We start from the raw sequence: 25,342 nt of genomic DNA on the forward strand, positions 1-25,342 counted from the left end.
TGGGCTGTCCCGGGGGGGAGGGGGAGGCGGCCACGCCCTGGGCTGTCCCGGGGGGGAGGGGGAGGCGGCCACGCCCTGGGCTGTCCCGGGGGGGAGGGGGAGGCGGCCACGCCCTGGGCTGTCCCGGGGGGGAGGGGGAGGCGGCCACGCCCTGGGCTGTCCCGGGGGGGGGGGGGGAGGCGGCCACGCCCTGGGCTGTCCCGGGGGGGAGGAGGCGGCCACGCCCTGGGCTGTCCCGGGGGGGGGGGGGAGGCGGCCACGCCCTGGGTTGTCCCGGGGGGGAGGCGGCCACGCCCTGGGCTGTCCTCCTCTCCTGGTTCATATTCATTAGGCACCAAACTGGAGAAAATTGATAGAAATTGGGAAGGACTAGGGTCGGACTAAGTTTGTCCAATAAGAAATGCATGTTTTTCTGTTGCGAAACGTGTGTCCTAACAGTGGGTTAACTGCCTTGTTCAGGGGCAGAACGACAGATTTGTACCTTGTCAGCTCGGGGTTTCAAACTTGCAACTTTTCGGTTACTAGTCCAACACTCTAACCACTAGGCTACCTGCTGGTTACTAGTCCAACGCTCTAACCACTAGGCTACCTGCTGGTTACTAGTCCAACGCTCTAACCACTAGGCTACCTGCTGGTTACTAGTCCAACACTCTAACCACTAAGCTACCTGCTGGTTACTAGTCCAACGCTCTAACCACTGGGCTACCTGCTGGTTACTAGTCCAACGCTCTAACCACTGGGCTACCTGCTGGTTACTAGTCCAACGCTCTAACCACTGGGCTACCTGCTGGTTACTAGTCCAACGCTCTAACCACTGGGCTACCTGCTGGTTACTAGTCCAACGCTCTAACCACTGGGCTACCTGCTGGTTACTAGTCCAACGCTCTAACCGCTAGGCTACCTGCTGGTTACTAGTCCAACACTCTAACCACTAGGCTACCTGCTGGTTACTAGTCCAACGCTCTAACCACTGGGCTACCTGCTGGTTACTAGTCCAACGCTCTAACCACTAGGCTACCTGCTGGTTACTAGTCCAACGCTCTAACCACTGGGCTACCTGCTGGTTACTAGTCCAACGCTCTAACCGCTAGGCTACCTGCTGGTTACTAGTCCAACGCTCTAACCACTAGGCTACCTGCTGGTTACTAGTCCAACGCTCTAACCACTGGGCTACCTGCTGGTTACTAGTCCAACGCTCTAACCACTAGGCTACCTGCTGGTTACTAGTCCAACGCTCTAACCACTGGGCTACCTGCTGCCCCAATAGGAAACAGCTCCCAGCGATCCAGTTTCACTGACATCCTACTGCTGCTACCATCACCCACCTTTGTCTGCCCACTAAACTGGAAGGTCTGGTAGGAAGCCCACTGTAGACTTGGTAAGTGGATTGATCAGTTGAACGATGGGTAGGTAGGTCATGGTGAAATATAACAGATCACATCAAACTGCTTTCCCTCTTCCTTACACAAAGGCCTAGTTCTCACACACACACATGACACACAACCACGTGATGTATTGCAGATCAGGCAGGGTCAGTAGACAGGGTCAGTGGAAAGGCCTTAGCAGCCAGCCAGAGGTTTGTAATGATGTAAGTCTGGGTCAAAGGATCGTCATCTAGCCCAGCTCACGTGAGAGGGGTACGTTTCTGTGCTGCTGATAATCTGCCTGTTTCACATCCCTCAATGTTAAGCGTTATGGATCAGGATTAGAGGTGGCTGCTGTAGGCCTATTTTAGTTTATTTTTCCATGCAGGTTGCAGTTAAACTTGTTCCTGGATCTGTTTGTGCTGTTTTGCCAAGTCTTATGGTTGAAATGAACATAGGGTTGGCCTGGCAAGACGGCACAAACAGATCCAGGGTCAGGCTAACCAGGACCAGTAAATCTGAATAGTGGGTTATTTTGGCTGGCAATTAGAGGTTCTGGGCCCAGCCCCTGGTCCTCTGCTGTACTGTAGTATCTGGGCCCAGCCCCAAGCAGAGGGACCTAGCCTAATTATAGTGTCATGTTTATTGGACAACCTGTTGATATGACAACTTAACAGAACCATACCAAGACGACGTGTTGATGACCAACATAGAGTATCAGGATATTATCTAAGTGTTGATGGTAAGCAGAAAGTGTCTGTTGAGGCAGCTGTAGGGTATAATAGGCTAGCTCTGCAGAGATGAGGCTTTGCACCAAATGGCACCCTCTTCCAGGTGTCCTGGTCCAAAAGGTTTCTGAACAGCTTCTACCCCCAAGCCATAAGACTTCTGAACAGCTAATTAAATGGCTACCCAGACCCCTCTTTTACGCTGCTGCTACTCCCTGTTTATTATCTATGCATAGTCTCTTTACCTCTACCTACATGTACATATTACCTCAATTACCTCAACTAACCGGTTCCCCCGCACAGACTCTGTACCGATAACCCCTGTATATAGCCTCGCTATTGTTATTTCACTGCTGCTGTTGAGTTATTTGTTACTTTTTTATTTTCTATTTTTTACTTAACACTTAAACTCAGGCCCTCATGATGTAATGGGAGGTATTAATGTCAGGTTGACAGGCCCTCATGATGTAATGGGAGGTATTAATGTCAGGTTGACAGGCCCTCATGATGTAATGGGAGGTATTAATGTCAGGTTGACAGGCCCTCATGATGTAATGGGAGGTATTAATGTCAGGTTGACAGGCCCTCATGATGTAATGGGAGGTATTAATGTCAGGTTGACAGGCTCTCATGATGTAATGGGAGGTATTAATGTCAGGTTGACAGGCCCTCATGATGTAATGGGAGGTATTAATGTCAGGTTGACAGGCCCTCATGATGTAATGGGAGGTATTAATGTCAGGTTGACAGGCCCTCATGATGTAATGGGAGGTATTAATGTCAGGTTGACAGGCCCTCATGATGTAATGGGAGGTATTAATGTCAGGTTGACAGGATGTAATGGGAGGTATTAATGTCAGGTTGACAGGCTCTCATGATGTAATGGGAGGTATTAATGTCAGGTTGACAGGATGTAATGGGAGGTTTTAGGTGTTCGTTTACAGACCTTCTACTTGGTGACTTCAAGGTGCAGTCAGTCAATTTTATTTTATTTTATTTTATTTCACCTTTATTTAACCAGGTAGGCAAGTTGAGAACAGGTTCTCATTTACAATTGCGACCTGGCCAAGATGAAGCAAAGCAGTTCGACAACATACAACGACACAGAGTTACACATGGAGTAGAACAACATACAATCAATGATGCAGTAGAAAAAAATAAGACTATATACAATGTGAGCAAATGATGTGAGATAAGGGAGGAAAAGGCAAAAAAGGCCATGGTGGCAAAGTAAATAAAGTATAGCAAGAAAAACACTGGAATGGTAGATTTGTAGTTTGAAGAAAGTTCAAAGTTAAAATATAAATAATATGGTGCAAAGGAGCAAAATAAATTAAATAAATAAATAAATACAGTAGGGGAAGAGGTAGTAGATTGGGCTAAATTATAGATGGGCTATGTACAGGTGCAGTGATCTGTGAGCTGCTCTGACAGCTGGTGCTTAAAGCTAGTGAGGGAGATAAGTGGTTCCAGTTTCAGAGATTTTTGTAGTTCGTTCCAGTCATTGGCAGCAGAGAACTGGAAGGAGAGACGACCAAAGGAGGAGTTGGCTTTGGGGGTGACCAGAGAGATATACCTGCTGGAGCGCGTGCTACAGGTGGGTGCTGCTATGGTGACCAGTGAGCGGAGATAAGGGGGGACTTTACCTAGCAGGGTCTTGTAGATGACCTGGAGCCAATGTGTTTGGCGACGATTATGAAGCGAAGGCCAGCCAACGAGAGCGTACAGGTCGCAGTGGTGGGTAGTATATGGGGCTTTGGTGACAAAACGGATGGCACTGTGATAGACTGCATCCAGCTTGTTGAGTAGGGTATTGGAGGCTATTTTGTAAATGACATCGCCGAAGTCGAGGATTGGTAGGATGGTCAGTTTTACGAGGGTATGTTTGGCAGCATGAGTGAAGGATGCTTTGTTGCGAAATAGGAAGCCAATTCTAGATTTCACTTTGGATTGGAGATGATTGATGTGAGTCTGGAAGGGGAGTTTACAGTCTAACCAGACACCTAGGTATTTGTAGTTGTCCACAAATTCTAAGTTAGAACCGTCCAGAGAAGTTATGCTGGACGGGCGGGCAGGTGCAGGCAGCGATCGGTTGAAGAGCATGCATTTAGTTTTACTTGTGTTTAGGAGCAGTTGGAGACCACGGAAGGAGAGTTGAATGGCATTGAAGCTCGTCTGGAGGGTTGTTAACACAGTGTCCAAAGAAGGGCCAGAAGTATACAGAATGGTGTCGTCTGCATAGAGGTGGATCAGAGATTCACCAGCAGCAAGAGCGACATCATTTATGTATACAGAGAAAAGAGTTGGCCCAAGAATTGAACCCTGTGGTACCCCCATAGAGACTGCCAGAGGTCCAGACAGTAGGCCCTCCGATTTGACACACTGAACTCTGTCAGAGAAGTAGTTGGTGAACCAGGCGACGCAATCGTTTGAGAAACCAAGGCTACTGAGTCTGCCGATGAGGATGTGGTGATTAACAGAGTCAAAAGCTTTGGCCAGGTCAATGAATACGGCAGCACAGTATTGTTTCTTATCAATGGCGGTTACGATGTCGTTTAGGACCTTGAGCGTGGCTGAGGTGCACCCATGACCAGCTCTGAAACCAGATTGCATAGCGGAGAGGGTGCGGTGGGATTCGAAATAGTCGGTAATCTGTTTGTTGACTTGGCTTTCGAAGACCTTAGAAAGGCAGGGTAGGATGGATATAGGTCTGTAGCAATTTGGGTCAAGAGTGTCACCTCCTTTGAAGAGGGGGATGACAGCAGCTGCTTTCCAATCTATGGGAATCTCAGACGACACGAAAGAGAGGTTGAACAGGCTAGTAATAGGGGTTGCAATAATTTCGGCAGATAATTTTAGAAAGAAAGGGTCCAGATTGTCAAGCCCAGCTGATTTGTAGGGGTCCAGATTTTGCAGCTCTTTCAGAACATCAGCTGAATGGATTTGGGAGAAGGAGAAATGGGGGAGGCTTGGGCGAGTAGCTGTGGGGGGTGCAGTGCTGTTGAATGCAGTAGGGGTAGTTAGGTGGAAAGCATAGCCAGCCGTAGAAAAATGCTTATTGAAATTCTCAATTATAGTGGGCTTATCGGTGGTGACAGAGTTTCCTATCCTCAGTGCAGTGGGCAGTTGGGAGGAGGTGTTCTTATTCTCCATGGACTTTACAATGTCCTAGAACTTTTTAGAGTTGGAGTTGCACGAAGCAAATTTCTGTTTGAAAAAGCTAGCCTTGGCGTTTCTAACTGCCTGTGTGTATTGGTTTCTAACTTCCCTAAAAAGTTGCATATCGCGGGGGCAGTTCGATGCTAATGCAGAACGCCACAGGATATTTTTGTGTTGGTTAAGGGCAGTCAGGTCTGGGGAGAACCAAGGGCTATATCTGTTCCTGGTTCTAAATTTCTTGAAAGGGGCATGCTTATTTAAGATGGAGAGGAAGGCATTTAAAAAAAATAACCAGGCATCCTCTACTGACGGGATGAGGTCAATATCCTTCCAGGATACCAGGGCCAGGTCGATTAGAAAGGCTTGCTCGTTGAAATGTTTCAGGGAGCGTTTGACAGTGATGAGTGGAGGTCGTTTGACCGCTGACCCATTACGGGTGCAGGCAATGAGGCAGTGATCGCTGAGATCTTGGTTGAAAACAGCAGAGGTGTATTTAGAGGGCACGTTGGTTAGGATGATATCTATGAGGGTGCCAGTGTTTGCGGCTTTGGGGTTGTACCTGGTGGGTTCATTAATAATTTGTGTGAGATTGAGGGCATCAAGCTTGGATTGTAGAATGGCTGGGGTGTTAAGCATGTCCCAGTTTAGGTCACCTAGTAGCACGAGCTCTGAAGATAGATGGGGGGCAATCAGTTCACATATGGTGTCCAGAGCACAGCTAGGGGCCGAGGGGGGTCTATAGCAGGCGGCAACGGTGAGAGACTTGTTTTTGGAGAGGTGGATATTTAAAAGTAGAAGTTCAAATTGTTTGGGTACAGACCTGGATAGCAGGACAGAACTCTGCAAGCTATCTCTGCAGTAGATTGCAACACCGCCCCCTTTGGTCGTTCTATCTTGTCTGAAAACGTTGTAGTTAGGGATGAAGATTTCACAGTTTTTGGTGGACTTCCTAAGCCAAGATTCAGACACAGCTAGGACATCCGGGTTGGCAGAGTGTGCTAAAGCAGTGAATAAAACAAACTTAGGGAGGAGGCTTCTAATGTTAACATGCATGAAACCAAGGTTATTACGGTTACAGAAGTCATCAAAAGAGAGCGCCTGGGGAGTAGGAGTGGAGCCAGGCACTGCAGGGCCTGGATTCACCTCTACATCCCCAGAGGAGCAGAGAAGAATAAGTATGAGGGTACGGCTAAAAGCTATAAGAATTGGTCGTCTGTGACGTCCAGAATAGAGAGAAAAAGGAGCAGGTTTCTGGGGGCAATAAAATAGCTTCAAGGTATAATGTACAGACAAAGGTATGGTGGGATGTGAGTACAGAGGAGGTAAACCTAGGCATTTAGTGATTATGAGAGAGATATTGTCTCTAGAAACATCATTGAAACAATGACCGCCATAGAGAATGGATGCTAAGTGTGTTTTATTGATCAGATCTAATAATAACATATGACAGAGAGGCTGTGCCTTGGTACTGTACAGTGTATAGGTCTAATGGGCAGGGAAATGAAGATCAGTCCTGACTGGAAAGGAAGCTTTCATGTCCTGCTTTTCCATAAGCTTCTGTCTTCCATTCCATCACTTGTTACATGAGGAACAAAGCCATAAGCAATATCCATCTGATGAGGAAGAGATATGGTAAGGAAACGGTTCAAGGGGATTGGATCAGGTTGTTGTAGGGGGCTAAACATCGCTGTAGGAAGCTTGGACGTTGACCTGAGCTGACCCTGGGGATTGGATCAGATTGTTGTAGGGGGCTAAACATCGCTGTAGGAAGCTTGGATGTTGACCTGAGCTGACCCTGGGGATTGGATCAGGTTGTTGTAGGGGGCTAATCATCGCTGTAGGAAGCTTGGACGTTGACCTGAGCTGACCCTGGGGATTGGATCAGATTGTTGTAGGGGGATAAACATCGCTGTAGGAAGCTTGGATGTTGACCTGAGCTGACCCTGGGGATTGGATCAGATTGTTGTAGGGGGATAAACATCGCTGTAGGAAGCTTGGATGTTGACCTGAGCTGACCCTGGGGATTGGATCAGATTGTTGTAGGGGGATAAACATCGCTGTAGGAAGCTTGGACATTGACCTGAGCTGACCCTGTAGACTCCAGCTGCTGCATGTCCAGTAAAATAAGCAGACATGAGAGTTGGAGGCCCACAGCCTGGCCATCTGCCAACAGATCCACAGATTCATCAATATGTTAAACCATCCATTTGGCAGCGAGTTGAGCTGTGATGTTCTTCCTTGGAGACAAACTGGTTTCTTTGGGTTGCTGTAGTCGTTATATCTGCTGTCTGAAAGGTCTCTGACTCACTTCCTCACCTTCCCCCTCTCCTTGCCTAGTTGGCTACAGGACACCAATGCAAATTAAAGTCTGCCTGGAAGTTTATTTATTTTATATATATAGTTTTTATTTATTTAACTAGGTAAGTCAGTTAAGAACAAATTCTTATTTCCAATGACGTCCTACACCGGCTGTAATCGCTGCCAAGGTGCCTCAACAAAGTACTGAGTAAAGGGTCTGAATACTTATGGAAATGTCATATTTCCAGGGGGGGTTTTTAACATTTTTTTTTAATATAAATTAGCAAAACGTTAAAAAAAAAATGTTTTTGCTTTGTCATTATGGGGTATTGTGTGTAGATTGATGTGGGGAAAAAACTATTTAATCAATTTTAGAATAAGGCTGTAACCTAACAATGTGGAAAAAGTCAAGAGGACTGAATACTTTCTGAAAGTGCTGTATATGATACGTCTACCATTTGTAAAACACAACAAAAAGACTGCGGTCCCGGACAGCACAAAAAAAAGACCCGTGCTTACTGGGGTGTAGCCTACCATGTCGATGTAACCTGTGTGAAATGGCTAGCTAGTTAGTGGGGTGTAGCCTACCATGTCGGTGTAACCTGTGTGAAATGGCTAGCTAGTTACTGGGGTGTAGCCTACCATGTCGGTGTAACCGATGTGAAATGGCTAGCTAGTTAGCGGGGTGTTGCCTACCATGTCGGTGTAACCGATGTGAAATGGCTAGCTAGTTAGTGGGGTGTTGCCTACCATGTCGGTGTAACCGATGTGAAATGGCTAGCTAGTTACTGGGGTGTAGCCTACCATGTCGGTGTAACCGATGTGAAATGGCTAGCTAGTTAGCGGGGTGTAGCCTACCATGTCGGTGTAACCGATGTGAAATGGCTAGCTAGTTAGCGGGGTGTAGCCTACCATGTCGGTGTAACCGATGTGAAATGGCTAGCTTGTTAGCGGGGTGTAGCCTACCATGTCGGTGTAACCGATGTGAAATGGCTAGCTAGTTAGCGGGGTGTTGCCTACCATGTCGGTGTAACCGATGTGAAATGGCTAGCTAGTTAGCGGGGTGCGCGTTAATAGCTTTTCAATCGGTGACGTCACTCGCTCTGAGACCTTGAAGTAGTTGTTCCCCTTGCTCTGCAAGGGCCGCGGCTTTTGTGGACGATGCTTCGAAGGTGGCTGTTGTCTGTGTTCAGAGGGTCCCTGGTTCAGAGGGTCCCTGGTTCGAGCCCAGGTAGGGGCGAGGAGTGGGACAGAAGCTATACTGCTACATCGGCCCACAATGGAATGTTCTGAATTCCCATTGGTGTGTTAGGCCCACCGTCTGTAAAACAGGTCGTTGCATTGGCTTTATTAGTCCTGATTCCTGTGACTAATCAATCTGCCTATTTAAACTCTGAATATCAGCTACCCGACTTTATCAGGAGGAGATATCCTGAGCCTATTTGCCATGTTGTTTACACAGCGGGAAATGCAGAAGTATTTTCTTTTTCGCTATGATCAGCTCGTAAAAAAATGTATGGATACAAACTTGAAACCACTGATTATAAAAGTTTGTCTCATTACTTTGTCATCCATTTTATCTCCAGCCTGAAGGCTACAGAAAATGCCACATACTCTTTCTACCTTATCCTATATCTGCTACATGATTTATGTTAGATTAGTTTTTTGTCGTAATGTTGGTGGAGCGCTGCAGCGACCAATCTCTCCAACAGCACCCTGGAGAGGAGCGCTGGTAATGGACAAGATAAATATTTTGTGTCCCTGCCTTTGACAAAGTGGGCACTTCTTATCACAGGGCGGCATCAACACTCACCTAAAAAGCCAATATGCCACTGGTTGAGAGAAATTGTCATTGTTTTTGGGCAGAATTATGTGAGGTTTTATGTGTTGTTGGTGGTGCGTCTTGGTCAGTTGAGCTCAGAAAATGTCGCCCTTGTCAATCTGCCTAATCTTGCCTAATGAGAGGGCCGGTCTCACCTCATCCCCATCTCTCTCTCTCTGTCAGAGCTCTTTGTCTCTCTCCCTCAGACCCCAATTCTCCTGAGGGCACTTTATTTATTCCTCTGTTAGTCTCCACCTCTTCAGAGCAGCCAAAAGCTTTTTATTGGTCAGTCAGTCATCACTGGGCTGGTCCTGGCTGAGAGACCGAGGCTCCAGGCAGACAGCCAGGCCATTAGCTCTGCCCAGAGCCGACTAGAGATACTGGCCAGCTCTAGAAGCTAAAGAGAGGATGCTGGGTAAAAATGTCCTCCTGCTGGAGAAAGGTTGTCTGTGATTGGGATGCGGTCTGTGATTGGGATGCGGTCTGTGATTGGGATGCGGTCTGTGATTGGGATGCGGTCTGTGATTGGGATGCGGTCTGTGATTGGGATGCGGTCTGTGATTGGGATGCGGTCTGTGATTGGGATGCGGTCTGTGATTGGGATGCGGTCTGTTGTCTGAGTTCACACCTTTTTACTTTCATTGTTAGCTTCTGTCTTGGAGGAAACGAGCTGCTTTGGAGGTAACTGGTTTAGTTGTGGGGCAGGGAGTCAGGAACCATTATGCAGTCTTTATGCCATCCTCCACCAAGGCACATGTTGAACATGTCTCTACCCTAACTGGGCATCTGGATGCCTGGGTGGAAGGTGTGGAAATGGCCTGTGTTGTCTAATAGCTGCAGAAAGAAAAACCATAACAACAGGATGCCTGGGTGAAAGGTGTGGAAATGGCCTGTGTTGTCTTGTCTTATAGCTGCAGAAAGAAAAACCATAACAACAGGACATCTGAGAGGTGTTGCATCATGTATGAACTGAACACTGATTGTCAATACTTTACCCTAGCTATAATACCTCACACAGTAGGCTTTGTCTTCAGATTACTTCCCCTGACATTCATTAGTTCTCTGTATCCAAATAAAAACATCTAAATGCTGCCCAATGTATTTTTATTTATTTATTACCCCTTTTTCTCCTCAATTTCGGGGAATCCAATTGGTAGTTACAGTCTTGTCCCATCGCTGCAACTCCTGTATGGACTCTGGAGAGGTGAAGGTTGAGAGCCATGCGTCCTCTGAAACACGACCCTGCCAAGCCGCACTGCTTCTTGACACAATGCACCCTTAACCCAGAAGCCAGCCGCACCAATGTGTCAGAGGAAACACTGTACACCTGGTGACCGTGCCTTCGCTCGGCCTGCCACAAGGAGCGTGATGGGACGAGGACATCCCAGGTGGCCAAACCCTCCCCTAATCCGGATGACGCTGGGCCAATTGTGCGCCGCCTCAGGGGTCTCCCGGTCGTGGTTGGCTGCGACACAGCCTGGAATCGAACCAGGATCTGTAGTGACGCAGCTAGCACTGCTGCTTCCCAGTGTTTTAACGAGGCCTAGTAATCCCATCAGTATCCTCAGGTTTTCCTGGATTAGCCTGCGTGACTGAGCTAGCCTGCGTGACTGTACTGTCTGGATGGCGTGTTACCGTGGATACAGGGACTGACTTGAGTTCTAGAACCCTGCTGAGCAACACGTGATGGTGATCATATGCTGGTGGACTGAGAGCGAGCCTTCGTTGTCCTCAGCTAGCCTAGTAAATCTGGCTGGGCCTTAATGACATTAACACATGTTGTTGTATCTTCATGCTGTTTTGAGCTATTTTAAAACTCATCTGTTTCTCACTGTTTCTCTCACTCTCTCAAACTGTCAGTTCCTTTAAAACTCTAAAGCTCGGAGGCAGGCAGATGCTGAAATGTCAGTCTGAGAAAGAAATTAGGATGTTTTTTCTGGTGATCTTTCCTCTGACAGCCGGGTGAATTAGAAAGTTACTGCCTCTCTTTCCTGAGTAGAAAACCCATTCAACTAAATGTCTTACTACTCCACTTTCATTTCTCAACAGAGATCTTTTCATTATGGAATCCCTTTGTGTCTGAATGAGGAAGAGAATGTAGAGATGATGATGATGATACCTCAACAGAGATCTTTTCATTATGGAATCCCTTTGTGTCTTAATGAGGAAGAGAATGTAGAGATGATGATGATGATGATGATGATGATGATGATACCTCAACAGAGATCTTTTCATTATGGAATCCCTTTGTGTCTTAATGAGGAAGAGAATGTAGAGATGATGATGATGATACCTCAACAGAGATCTTTTCATTATGGAATCCCTTTGTGTCTTAATGAGGAAGAGAATGTAGAGATGATGATGATGATGATGATGATACCTCAACAGAGATCTTTTCATTATGGAATCCCTTTGTGTCTTAATGAGGAAGAGAATGTAGCGATGATGATGATGATACCTCAACAGAGATCTTTTCATTATGGAATCCCTTTGTGTCTTAATGAGGAAGAGAATGTAGAGATGATGATGATGATACCTCAACAGAGATCTTTTCATTATGGAATCCCTTTGTGTCTTAATGAGGAAGAGAATGTAGAGATGATGATGATGATACCTCAACAGAGATCTTTTCATTATGGAATCCCTTTGTGTCTTAATGAGGAAGAGAATGTAGAGATGATGATGATGATGATGATGATGATACCTCAACAGAGATCTTTTCATTATGGAATCCCTTTGTGTCTTAATGAGGAAGAGAATGTAGAGATGATGATGATGATACCTCAACAGAGATCTTTTCATTATGGAATCCCTTTGTGTCTTAATGAGGAAGAGAATGTAGAGATGATGATGATGATACCTCAACAGAGATCTTTTCATTATGGAATCCCTTTGTGTCTTAATGAGGAGGAGAATGTAGAGATGATGATGATGATGATACCTCAACAGAGATCTTTTCATTATGGAATCCCTTTGTGTCTTAATGAGGAAGAGAATGTAGAGATGATGATGATGATGATGATGATACCTCAACAGAGATCTTTTCATTATGGAATCCCTTTGTGTCTTAATGAGGAAGAGAATGTAGAGATGATGATGATGATACCTCAACAGAGATCTTTTCATTATGGAATCCCTTTGTGTCTTAATGAGGAAGAGAATGTAGAGATGATGATGATGATGATGATGATGATGATGATGATGATACCTCAACAGAGATCTTTTCATTATGGAATCCCTTTGTGTCTTAATGAGGAAGAGAATGTAGAGATGATGATGATGATGATGATGATGATGATGATGATACCTCAACAGAGATCTTTTCATTATGGAATCCCTTTGTGTCTTAATGAGGAAGAGAATGTAGAGATGATGATGATGATACCTCAACAGAGATCTTTTCATTATGGAATCCCTTTGTGTCTTAATGAGGAAGAGAATGTAGAGATGATGATGATGATACCTCAACAGAGATCTTTTCATTATGGAATCCCTTTGTGTCTTAATGAGGAGGAGAATGTAGAGATGATGATGATGATGATACCTCAACAGAGATCTTTTCATTATGGAATCCCTTTGTGTCTTAATGAGGAAGAGAATGTAGAGATGATGATGATGATGATGATGATGATGATGATGATACCTCAACAGAGATCTTTTCATTATGGAATCCCTTTGTGTCTTAATGAGGAAGAGAATGTAGAGATGATGATGATGATACCTCAACAGAGATCTTTTCATTATGGAATCCCTTTGTGTCTTAATGAGGAAGAGAATGTAGAGATGATGATGATGATACCTCAACAGAGATCTTTTCATTATGGAATCCCTTTGTGTCTTAATGAGGAAGAGAATGTAGAGATGATGATGATGATGATGATGATGATACCTCAACAGAGATACTTAGAACCAGATCATTACTGTGGATGGGAACAGAATGACTTAACTTACTAAAGTTGTCAAAGTATATAGTGTAGTAGTTGCATACTAAGAAGGAACGTGTTCCAAGCGTGAATGGTGTTCTAGGTAGATGACTGGGCTAAAAGGGGATAGTTTTCCAAATGACACACATCCACTGCCAGGCAAGACTTGGCAAGGGGAGACTGTCCCTGTTCACCAGGGCCCGTGTCACAGCTGATGTCTGTCCCTGTTCACCAGGGCCCGTGTCACAGCTGATGTCTGTCCCTGTTCACCAGGGCCCGTGTTTCAGCTGATGTCTGTCCCTGTTCACCAGGGCCCGTGTCACAGCTGATGTCTGTCCCTGTTCACCAGGGCCCGTGTCACAGCTGATGTCTGTCCCTGTTCACCAGGGCCCGTGTCACAGCTGATGTCTGTCCCTGTTTCTCCCTGTGTATCTTACGTGTTTCTTCACAGCAGCTTGTTGATAAGAGCTGAATGTAGTTAATACTGTCAGTTAAACCAGGGCCTGTTACTGTGTGTGTTTCTCCAGACACATGACTAATGTGTTTTGTCTCTTCCAGGCCTCCTTCCTCACCAAGAAGCTCAACATCACAGGGAAGAGGGTGAACCTGGCCATATGGGTAAGGCCTGCTCTCTCTCAGCGTGTCGGACACTCCTCTGGGTCCCATATGGCATCCTGTTCCCTACATGGTGCACTGCTTTTGACCAGGGCTCATATGGGGAACAGGATGTAGATCCCTTCATCTGCTTTGACTTCCTGTTCCTCCTCGAAGAAATGATATGGTCCTGCAGTGATCTCTCTCTGTCCTGTAACACATGGTCCTGCAGTGATCTCTCCCTGTTGTCATGACTGTCCTGATCAGGTCAGGGTACAGGAGACCACCACCCTACAGATTATCTCCCAAACCCCCAACAGAGGAGGAGAGATCTAGGGGTCTGAAGATGTGGGGGTTTTATGACACCTCATGCCCATAATACAGAGAAATTCCTTTGTCCTAACAATGGAGAACTGGCCTCAGAACCTTAAACATGCAATAAAGGAACTTTGGAACAATGGTTTCCGTCAGCCACAATGGTGGTTATGACGAAAAGTGGAATATTAAAATGTATGTAACTTTTGTATTGGTTTTTAAAGGTTAAGAGATGACGTTATTATGAAAACATTGTACCTTTAAGAGTTTTCCCAGTATATGCCTGATGTTTATACATTGTACGCTGTTTGGAAAATATCCAAATCAAACAGAATGTTTTGGCAAAGATGAAATGTGAAGTTAGTGTCTAAAATCGGATTTTTAGCCAAATCTAAGCCTTGCCCCTGTACTTGGTCCGCCCAGAGAATCGCCCTAAAGGCTGTCACACCCACCTCTGACCCGAGGGTATAAGACAGGAGATTGGAGAATTAACATAGGAGACTATTGACCCCAAGCTGCAGCGAAGGTCTAACAAAGTCGACGAACCCCAAAACGAAACACAAGGTTGAAGACAAAGAAATATTTTTCTACACGAGCTACGGACGAGTAGCTGTGTCTAAGCGGGTGAATCCAAGCCGAACCACCCAGCCTCCACTCTCGATTGAATCGTGGTATCGACACCATTCGAGCCGAAGCTGTGAGCTCTGAGCTACAGAGCTGTCTGTCCTCAGAAGACCCCTTTCAGATCAAGGGTGAGGATCAGACCACTTAGCCAAGAAGGACACTGACATCGTGAGGACAACCGGAGAGTTGCGCCGTAGAACTGCGTCATTTAGAAGCCTAAACGACCCACGCGGAGCGTCCCACCTGAGAACTACAACACGTAATTACATCATTATATTCTGACCCATAAGAGCGGCAGTTCGGGGCAAGGCTAATTTTAAATAAGCATGGCTGACAAATGAACCCAAATGTATATTTCTCTCGTGTACTTCCTTTCTTTCTCTCTCTTTAAAATCCCCATTTTGGGTAACAAGCGCCAGAGTGTGTTGGCCCGTTGTACTAAGTCCTAATCAATAGCTAGACTGTGTTTTGTGTATGTGCATTTTTATCATCATTTTAGCTTGCTAGTAAATAAATAATCAACTAAGATTGGTGTGGTAAATTCAGTGGTAAAGCCCGGGTCCGTGCAGATTCCCGGATTATACGACTTTCAGATAATGAGACTGTAGAGGAAACTGATTAATTTAGCGACTGTTGTAATCGATATTCTGATATCCTTTGAGTTAATTTGGGAAATAGAAACTCAATCAAAACAATGTTCCCATGGTGCCCCAGGTTAATGAGTGAATAATTGCTTGATTCATTGCTTAATTCATTTAATCACGTAATTATAAACCGTTAATCATTCGATGAGCAACAGTCGTCACATTAACTAATACAACGTCACGACATATGGCGCCCCCTGTGAGGAATCTAAGATAGGACTAGGCCGCACTGTTGTGTTATTCCATATCAATTGTGTAGCAATATATATACATTCCATTAATAGCTATAGGCAGGACTAGTGCGGGAGAGAAGTGTGTGTGTGTCGTTCCATTTGACCCAGATACTGGTCGGGAGAGAACGACCCCTGTTGTATATCTGACCAAAGCCAGTGTGAAGGGGGTCTACTGAATGCTACGAGCTAGGGCATATGTACCAGCCGATGCAGGCATTCGGAGAAATAATACTAGTTAGGCCTAACGTAGTGTTATTTCTGTCGATCGCTTTCAGGAGTGATCTGACTCGGTCATAAGTAATTCCTAGAGCAGAGGACATATGAGCCAGCCATTACGGAAATTAGAGTAGATATATTCGTTTGACCGAAGCGAAGTTATTATCTCTCTACCTCTCGCGTTGGGTAACGGGGAGAGGTTAAGGGTTGAACGTGAGACGTCACCAAGTAAACCCGTTCCCTTGTTGGAGGGAACATCCCTTGTGCGGCGAGGGGGAAACCCCGCGCAAGGAAAGCTAAGCATTGCGCCAGATGCTAAACTAACAAAGGGGAGCCGCCATTTTTGTTTTCCTCTTTGTTCATAGTGAATTCCCGCGTTAGACGGGAATCCTGTGCGACCTCAGCTTGGGCTATCCGTAACCTCTGGCGAAGAAACGCCAGTAATTTTTCGTGAAATAAGTCAGGTTACGCTGTACGATATCTAACCAGTCTCAACGGATTGGATATCACTGTCTCATTCAATTTAATATACATTAAATTGCTACACTACCTGTGCAGGTTGGTTAGGGGAATAATACACACACGAATGTGCCATAACCAATGAGACATTGTTAAACTGTTCCACGTTAACTTAGATATAGCAACTATTTCAGGTTAATTAAAGCTAATTCCTTTAGCCTATACAGGGTTGACTAATCATTCAAATTGATTAATAGATTAAAGCTGTTTTACCAGCTTAATGGTGTTTAGGTAGATTTTTTTTACAGTTTGTAAAATTCTATTTTCACTGGCACCCTGTCGATTTTAGCTTGTGTTAACAGTGACCTCCGGTGGTGAAGAATCACCAGTAATTATTTTTAAATAATTCAGGGTATGCTGTACGATATGTAACCAGTCTCAACTGATTGGATATCATTGTCTCGTTCAATTTAATATACATTAAATTGCTACACTACCGTTCAGGTTGGTTATTGGTATAATACGCAAACTAATGTGTTCTAACCAATGAGACATAGTTAAACTTTTCAATGTTAACTTAGATATAGCAATTACTTCAGGTTAATTAAAGCTAATTCCTTTAGCCTATACGGGGTTGACTAATCATTCAAATTGATTAATAGATTAAAGCTGTTTTACCAGCTTAATGGTGTTTAGGTAGACTTTTTAACAGTACTGTAAAATTCTATTTTCACTGGTACCCTGTCGATTTTAGCTTGTGTTAACAGTGACCTCCGGTGGTGAAGAATCACCAGTAATTATTTTTAAATAATTCAGGTTATGCTGTACGATATCTAACCGGTCTCAACTGATTGGATATCATTGTCTCGTTCAATTTAATATACATTAAATTGCTACACCACCGTCCAGGTTGGTTATTGGAATAATACGCAAACTAATGTGTTCTAACCAATGAGACATAGTTAAACTTTTCAATGTTAACTTAGATATAGCAATTACTTCAGGTTAATTAAAGCTAATTCCTTTAGCTATACGGGGTTGACTAATCATTCAAATTGATTAATAGATTAAAGCTGTTTTACCAGCTTAATGGTGTTTAGGTAGACTTTTTAACAGTACTGTAAAATTCTATTTTCACTGGTACCCTGTCGATTTTAGCTTGTGTTAACAGTGACCTCCGGTGGTGAAGAATCACCAATAATTATTTTTAAATAATTCAGGTTATGCTGTACGATATCTAACCAGTCTCAACTGATTGGATATCATTGTCTCGTTCAATTTAATACACATTAAATTGCTACACTACCGTCCAGGTTGGTTATTGGAATAATACGCAAACTAATGTGTACTAACCAATGAGACATAGTTAAACTTTTCAACGTTAACTTAGAGATAGCAACTCTTTCAGGTGAATTAAAACTAAAATTCCCAAATAGCCGATACAGGTTAGATTTATCATTAAAATCGATTTAATCAATTAAACCTGTTTGGCAAGTTCAGTAATAACCAACTCACATTACTGACCCAGTCTTGATGATTCATTGACGTTTACAAACTGAGTTAAATCGTGTTTGCAGCCTCCAACTAAAAACCCCAAACATTACGTAAATTGAAATAACTGACAATCATAATAATGAGCAATCCATCAGATGGGTTTCCACCCATTTCCCCTCTAATCAGTGGACCTTCACCCACGGAAAGATTGATCGCGGACCTCAGCAACGATGCAAATCCTAACTATGCCGAGGGGCTGAAAATGTTAGATTTCAATGCCATAAGCGAGAAAAATGCAGACATTGCGACAGACGCTCTTCAAAATAGACCATCAGGCGGAGGCCTTGTGAAGGTTCTCTCCAGTTTAGCCCTCAACTATGCCCACCAGCAGAGATGGACAGTGCACCAGTACCTCAGTGCCCAGCAGAGGCACGAGCAGGAAGCTGGGGAGTTCAAGGTACAGGTGGAGAGAACCAGGGAGCTGGCATCGAAAGCCGAAAAAGATAAGCTACTGCTAGCTGAGGAACTGTGTGTGAGAACAGATAAATTGGAAGATCTGTCTAACACTTATAACAAAGAACGCGAACAAACTCTTGACCAAGTCCGTATTCTAAAAGAACAACTCGGTTTAGCCAAAACTAAATACGATGAAGTCCACGCGAAACTAGATGAATCGGAAGAGCTAGTTAGAAAACGGGGCGAGCAAATTGATGCCCTACAAACGGTTGTGAATGAAACCACTCAAAGCAATAATGCTCTATTCCAAAAGCTGCAGACCAAAGACGATCAGTTAATGAACACAATGACCAAGTTGGAGGACAAAACAGCAGAACTCATTGAAGTCGCTGATTTAATGAAGGATGAGAAAGACCAGGTGAGAAAGTTGGAAAATGTGACCTCTAAACAAAAGGAGGACATCGCATCACTGGATCTCTCACTCCACACTCGCGACCTCTCCCTGCAAACCATGACAGACAAGTATGAGGCCGAGCGAAAAAAGGGCGACACCTACGTGTCGAAAATAAACACCCTCAACTCCCAGGTGGACTCTGCGATGCAGCATAACACCACCCTTAGGTATCATCTGGAGGAACTCCAGAACAGTCACGCGCTATCGCGGGACAACCAAACCAAGCAACCTAGCTCACATCCGGAGCTAAGAGAACGAGGGAATGTAGATGACAGGAGATTTCAGCCTCTTTCTCTTGGCCATTCGGCCCACGGTGAATTGGGGCCTCCTCGCCAACACAACCACAGTTTGACTTTTCCTCTTGGCCTCTCGGCCGACAATTCTCCACGGGAGAGTGCAGATGCTCCCCGCGCACTTGGCGGGGATCGCCTTGACAAAATCGTCAAAAACTTCCGCCTCTTCGACCCCGTTCCGGGAAAGCCAAACGACACTGAGACATTCTTAGCAGACATAGAGGACGCCTTGGATGGCTACCCAAACGCTACGAATGCAGACAGGCTCTATCTTTTGAAGCGAACGTCCAACAGACACGTGACAAGGTTCATCCGTCTACAAGAGCAACACGTGCAAAACGACTATGCTAAACTTGCCACGGTTTTGAAAATAGAATTCAGTGGTTCTGCGACTCGCAAACACGATAGTTCGTTGGCTAACAATATCAGACAAGCTCGAAATGAACACCCACAAGCCTACTATCACCGGCTTCGTTCAGCTTACTTTGGCATGCTCACTGAAACAGGAATGGAAGACCTATTACCGTTCAAACAACTTTTTCTGTCAAACATGTCTCCCAACTTCATTAACTACTTGGGCCCTACTGCCCACGTCGGGTTGCCAATCTCGACGCTCCGAGAGCTGGCAAGCACCGCTTTTGAAGCATCAAAAGCAAGCCGGGCTAAGAGCCCGGACACCTCGACTTTCGAGCTTAGGCGGGAACCGTCACTCGAATTAGAAGGGGCTGCATCAGGGACATATGCTGTAAAAGAGGACGATCAAAGGGGGTGGCTACCAAGTAACCACCACCCCGACAACCACCGCCGTAACAATAGCTACGATGAACGTCCCCAATCTAACAGGTCCCGTAGAGATCAACCTAACCGACATGCCCCTCCGCCTAACTCTCACAAAGGGTCAGGACACAAGGGTAATAAGCGTAACAAGGGCAACAAAGTGTTCAACAATGATTTAAACGCTAACCGAAATGATATAGAAGCTCTGATAAAAGATGTACTGCATCGTAAGAAATTTGAGAAAGAGGACAAGGATAAATCCTCATGACTAGGCGTAAAATCGTTGGAAACCGAGTCCGCCGAAATTCATGCAATTCAAGAGGACGCAAACATTCCCATTACCCCCGCCCCCACTCGAATCCCTGTCCAGGTACCGCCCGTTCTAGACACAAGCCCGCAGGTTTTGTCTACAGACTTGGACACGGAGGTGGAGATGCACGAGATAAGCAGCTTTGCAACAGATGATTCCTCTACCATTCCGATAGAGGACCCACTGGGTCACGTAGGTGACTTATCTGTCTTGGAAATCGACGCAGATTACAAACCGCTCCGTTCTCCCAACCCACTCCATTTTGTTGGGGATATGACGAGAAAAACCAACTCGAACAGGCCATACCTTAGAACAGTCCTGGAGGACTGTGTGACCTGTCACGCTCTGATAGATTCGGGTTCAACAATTTCCCTCATATCCGAAACCTTGCTGGATGAACTAAAAAGGGCAGTGGACCCAACAAAACGTTGGTTGAAAACGGAACATTGCGATACGAATCTTCGAGGTTTCACTCAAGCTACCTCGCCCCTAACCAAACGTCTCCTACTTAAACTCAACTTCGAAAGCGTGTCACTGATACACCCCGTGTATGTGACTAGCATCGAAATCGAACGAATGCTGATTGGGAGTGATTTAATTGACCGTTTAGTACCACTAATGGATTGGAAAACCAATCAAATCTGGTCACAAATACCTATGCCTACTCCGTTGACTTCGCCGCATTCTTCCAAGGCTACCTGCCTTACATTGTGCAACGACGAGGGTCCGATGTCAGCATCTGACGCAAACCCTGTGAACTTGGCCATGAGCCCGCCATTTGTGGCAAAGGACAATGTGAGTTCGACTCGGAACTTAACCGAACATGTGGTTTTCTTGTGCGGCTTGGGTGATTCACCAGCCGACACTTACCGCCCTCCTCTGATAGGGGGCGTGTGCCTAAACGGCACTATGGCTGAGGATACCAGGCTGGCCACCTGGTCAGAAAAATCAGCAATCAGTTTGGAAATGTTCAACGAAATTTCGAAAACGGCTAACTGCCATCCCCTTGTGCAGAAAACGTTTAGATTTCCACTGGGAACGACTCCCCAGACAACACTCACCGCAATAGGGGTGTGTGCGCTATCGATCCGCATTGGAACCAAGGAATTATCCCACTACCTACTGGTTGTCGTGGACCTCCCACATACAGTCTATGTGGGAGCGGACATTTTGGTAAGATTGGGTGTTAAACTTGATACCATACACCAAGTTCTTTGGTCTTTGGCGCAGCCAAACCAACAGGCCTTGTCTTTCGACCCGGTGCGAATGGCTTCCGGGCAGACTATTCCTGAAGCTTGCAAGACGATAACTGAGTCCGCCATGTTGATACCGGCAAGAACCACAGAGGTTTCTGTAAGACTGAACCTGGCGCCCGGATACCGGATGGAAGGCACCACTGCGTTCTTCCAACCCTCTCCAAAACTATTCGACTTGGGGCTAACTATCAATGGCAACCCACTGTTGGAACTAACCGCTAGATCCACTTACCTCCTGGTACAAAATCTGACTCAAGCGGATATTTCCATTCCTCGGCACACTCAGCTAGGAACATTGATCGATTACGCCTTCCATGATTTTGAACTAGTTGTTCCTGTGATTGGGCCTCTTCCGTCCTCCCTAGACCTAGATGGCGAGGGAGGTACGCTGTTTACTTGTCAGTCAAAAGCAATAGCACTAACTCCCGTATTGCCACTGGACGACACATCGGTATTCCGGCTGGATGCCGATCCTGACAGCAACCTGTTAATATACTCCATCGTCACGGAGGATGATATTGCGTCTCCTCCTGCATGCGAAGTACACTCTTGTGAGAAAACAACCGATGACTCTTCCAAAAGTGACATGCCGTCACCACCCGATGAAGACCTGTACAATGTCGCCGAACCATATCCTGGTTTCCATGCACAGGTAATACAACTACTGTCGGAGGCTGATGCTCTTGTCAATGACACTGAACGCCATCAGTTGAGAGAATTGTTTAACAAACACAGTGAGATCTGGTCGACAGACTCGCTGGATTGCGGGGTTACGGGTATCCATGTGGTGCGTATTCCTACGCCACCCGGAGCAACTCCTACGTTCGTTAGACAATACAAAATCCCGCTCGCAGCATACGCAGCAGTACAAGAGATTATCGATTCCTTATTAGCTAAACGGATAATCAGGGAATGTAACAGTACGTACAGCGCTCCCGTGTGGCCCGTTCTGAAACCAACGGGTAAATGGCGTCTTACCATTGACTATAGACAACTCAACAAACTGGTTCCGTTGTCTCGTTGGCCAATGACACAGCTCGACCAAGAGTTGCCAAAGGTGGCAAACGCCAAGTACTTCTCCACCGTCGACGTGGCAAATGGTTTCTGGACCATGACAGTCGACCCGCGTGACCAACACAAGTTGGCTTTCTCTTTCTCGAACAAGCTCTTCACGTTCAATCGTTGCCCATTCGGGTATGCGAACTCCCCCTCAGAGTTCAACATCTTCCTGCACAAGGCGATGCCAGACGCAGCCTCTAGGGGGACGATAATTTACGTGGACGACGTTCTCATGAGAAGTGAGACTTGGTCACATCACCTCAATGAAATGGACCACGTTCTCACCCAACTCGGGACTGCAGGGGCTAAGTTGGCCATCATGAAAGGACAATGGTGCAGGACCAAGGTAAACTACGTTGGGCTTCTGGTGGGTGCCGAGGGCATCCTGCCACAGTCTAACCGAATCCAAGCAGTTCGCAACATCAAAACACCTACAAACCTTCACGAGGTGCGCAGCTTCTTGGGAGTATGTAATTACTCCCGTCAATTCATCGAAAACTACGCCGACTTGTCAAAACCGTTGACTCACCTTCTTCAGAAAGACACCCCATTCGTTTGGGATGTCACTCACAACGAAGCGGTGGCTTCCTTGAAAAACCTGCTTTGCGAGGCACCCTGCCTGGTATACCCCAACAAAGACAAGACATTCTTTTTGGAAGTCGGTTTCTCAGAGCACTGCCTTAGCGCTGGGTTGTACCAAAATACGACCAAGACAAACGTGTGGTTGCTTACGCGAGCAAAACACTCAACCCCGCCGAACACAAATACTCAGACTGCGAAAAAGCGCTGCTGTCGACAGTCTGGGCGATCAAACACTTCACCAGTTATGTCGGCGGACAAAAGGTGATCATAGAAACATGTCACCAGCCTGTGACTTTTCTGAAAAGCCAACGAATCCGTGAGGGTGCTGTACACAACAGCAGGATAGCGGCTTGGCTCATGACGCTGCAGAGCCATGATGTAGTAATCAACTACGCAAAAGCAAAGAACCTGCCTTTGGGCAGTGCTTTGGCGGTGTGTCAACACTGTGGTGACGATGAAACCGACTCCGGACCAACCCCGCGTGACATCGCTCCGCCATTGCCTTCGAACCATCACTATTTCGAAGAGAACGTGTGTCTCGACATGCCGATGGCATTTGTAGATGGCTGTTCTTACCGCCATCTAGACCACTTGCAAGCTGGGGTGGGATTGGTATGGCACAACGACATTCCGTGCAAACCACTTCAATTTCAGCTTGGCAACAAGACCAGCCAGTTTGCAGAAGTGGCTGGCGTGCTGATCACCCTGCAAACAGCGGTGAAACACGAATTGGCAGAACTGGCGATCTGCACCGACTCAAACTACGCGAGACTCACCTTCTTATGCCACTTGCCATTTTGGAAACAAAAGCACATGACCACTTCAAGTGGTAAAGAGGTGAAAAACAAAGAGCTCATTCTAGCTTGTGATGATCTCATCACCAAACACGACATACAGGTGTATTGGAAGAAAGTCAAGGGACACTCCAAATCACCTGGTCGTGACAAACTTGGCAACGACCATGCTGACAGCATGGCGAAATCTGGTGCAATTCACGGCACCCCTTGGGTGTTTGCTGCTCGAGACGAAAAACCCACTGAGGAAGCTATGGTGTCTGCGGTAACGCGTAGCCATGTAGCACCACGGAAAACGTTGTCGCACAAACATAATGTGTTGCTAACGCATTCATTCATGAATGGCGACCTGGTAGCAATGCAACACCAAGATGAGTCCCTCGCCACTTTGATGGCATTCCTGTCGGATCCTGTCAACCACCCAGTGTCCGAACTGGCTTTGGCAGGTTCACACGACTTGCGTTCGCTGTACGCAACTAAACAGCACCTCACACTTATAGATGACCTATTGGTGTATGTTTCAGAAACCGACACCGCTCGAAGGTGGGTGGTTCCTAAAACACAGAGGGGGATAATGATAGCTCATGCCCACGACGAGCCATGTGGAGGCCATAGGGGGGTCAAGGCTACATGCGAAACATTGCGACAGGTGGCCCACTGGCCTCACATGGAACAAGACGTGGCACGATACGTGAGGGGGTGTCTAGTTTGCTGCCAGTTTCAACCCACCAAGCCACTTCACAGAGCACCCCTGCAACGCAAGGGTGTGTCTTACCCCTGGAGCTCGATCCAGATCGACTGGGTCGGCCCAGTTGCCAGGTCTGCCAGAGGCAACAAGTACCTCCTCACAGTGACTTGCGCATTCACAAAGTGGGTGGAGTGCCTGCCGGCGACCAATGACACAGCGGAAACCACTGCCGTTCTTTTGCTAAACCACGTTTTCAGTCGTTTCGGCCTGCCAGGAGAAACCGTGGACAGCGACAGAGGAACCCACTTTTCGGCAGCTGTAATGACCGAACTGTGGAAGCTCCTGGGAGTCAAAGCTAAACTCCACATCGCGTACCACCCTAGGAGCTCGGGGGGGGTAGAAAGGAGCAACCAATCAATTGTCAGAATCTTGAGGAAATATGTGGCAGCCAACCACAAAGATTGGGACCTCAAACTCCCATTGGTACTGATGGCAATCAGAGCCACACGCAACAGGTCTACGGGAATGACACCCTTTGAGATGATGACGGGCCGGCAAATGACCCTTCCACTGCATCTCCTGTACCAACCGGGAGATGTCGCCGCAGCCACCGCCTACACGGCTCATCAATACGTGACCGACTTGCGGAACCATCTCCAGACTACCTTTGCGTACGCTCAAGGACAATTGGAAAGAAGTGCAGAAGGTGACAAGACCTATTACGACAAAAAAGCCTCACACCAGGTGTTCGAGGTCGGAGATAAGGTGTGGTACTACATATACACCAAACCCGCGGGCGT

General features: G+C 46.2%; 1 protein-coding gene across 1 annotated transcript in view; it reads left to right on the top strand.

Moving 5' to 3' along the window:
* Window positions 1–25,342, top strand: part of LOC115189713 (ras-related protein Rab-21) — a 51,320-nt gene that overhangs the window by 13,418 nt on the left and 12,560 nt on the right. The window contains exon 2 of the mRNA XM_029748256.1: window positions 13,853–13,912. Within this exon, the coding sequence (XP_029604116.1) occupies window positions 13,853–13,912 (60 nt within the window). The remainder of the gene's footprint in view (window positions 1–13,852; window positions 13,913–25,342) is intronic.

The sequence above is a fragment of the Salmo trutta genome, unplaced genomic scaffold (assembly GCF_901001165.1).
Source record: "Salmo trutta unplaced genomic scaffold, fSalTru1.1, whole genome shotgun sequence".
Lineage (NCBI taxonomy): Eukaryota > Metazoa > Chordata > Actinopteri > Salmoniformes > Salmonidae > Salmo > Salmo trutta.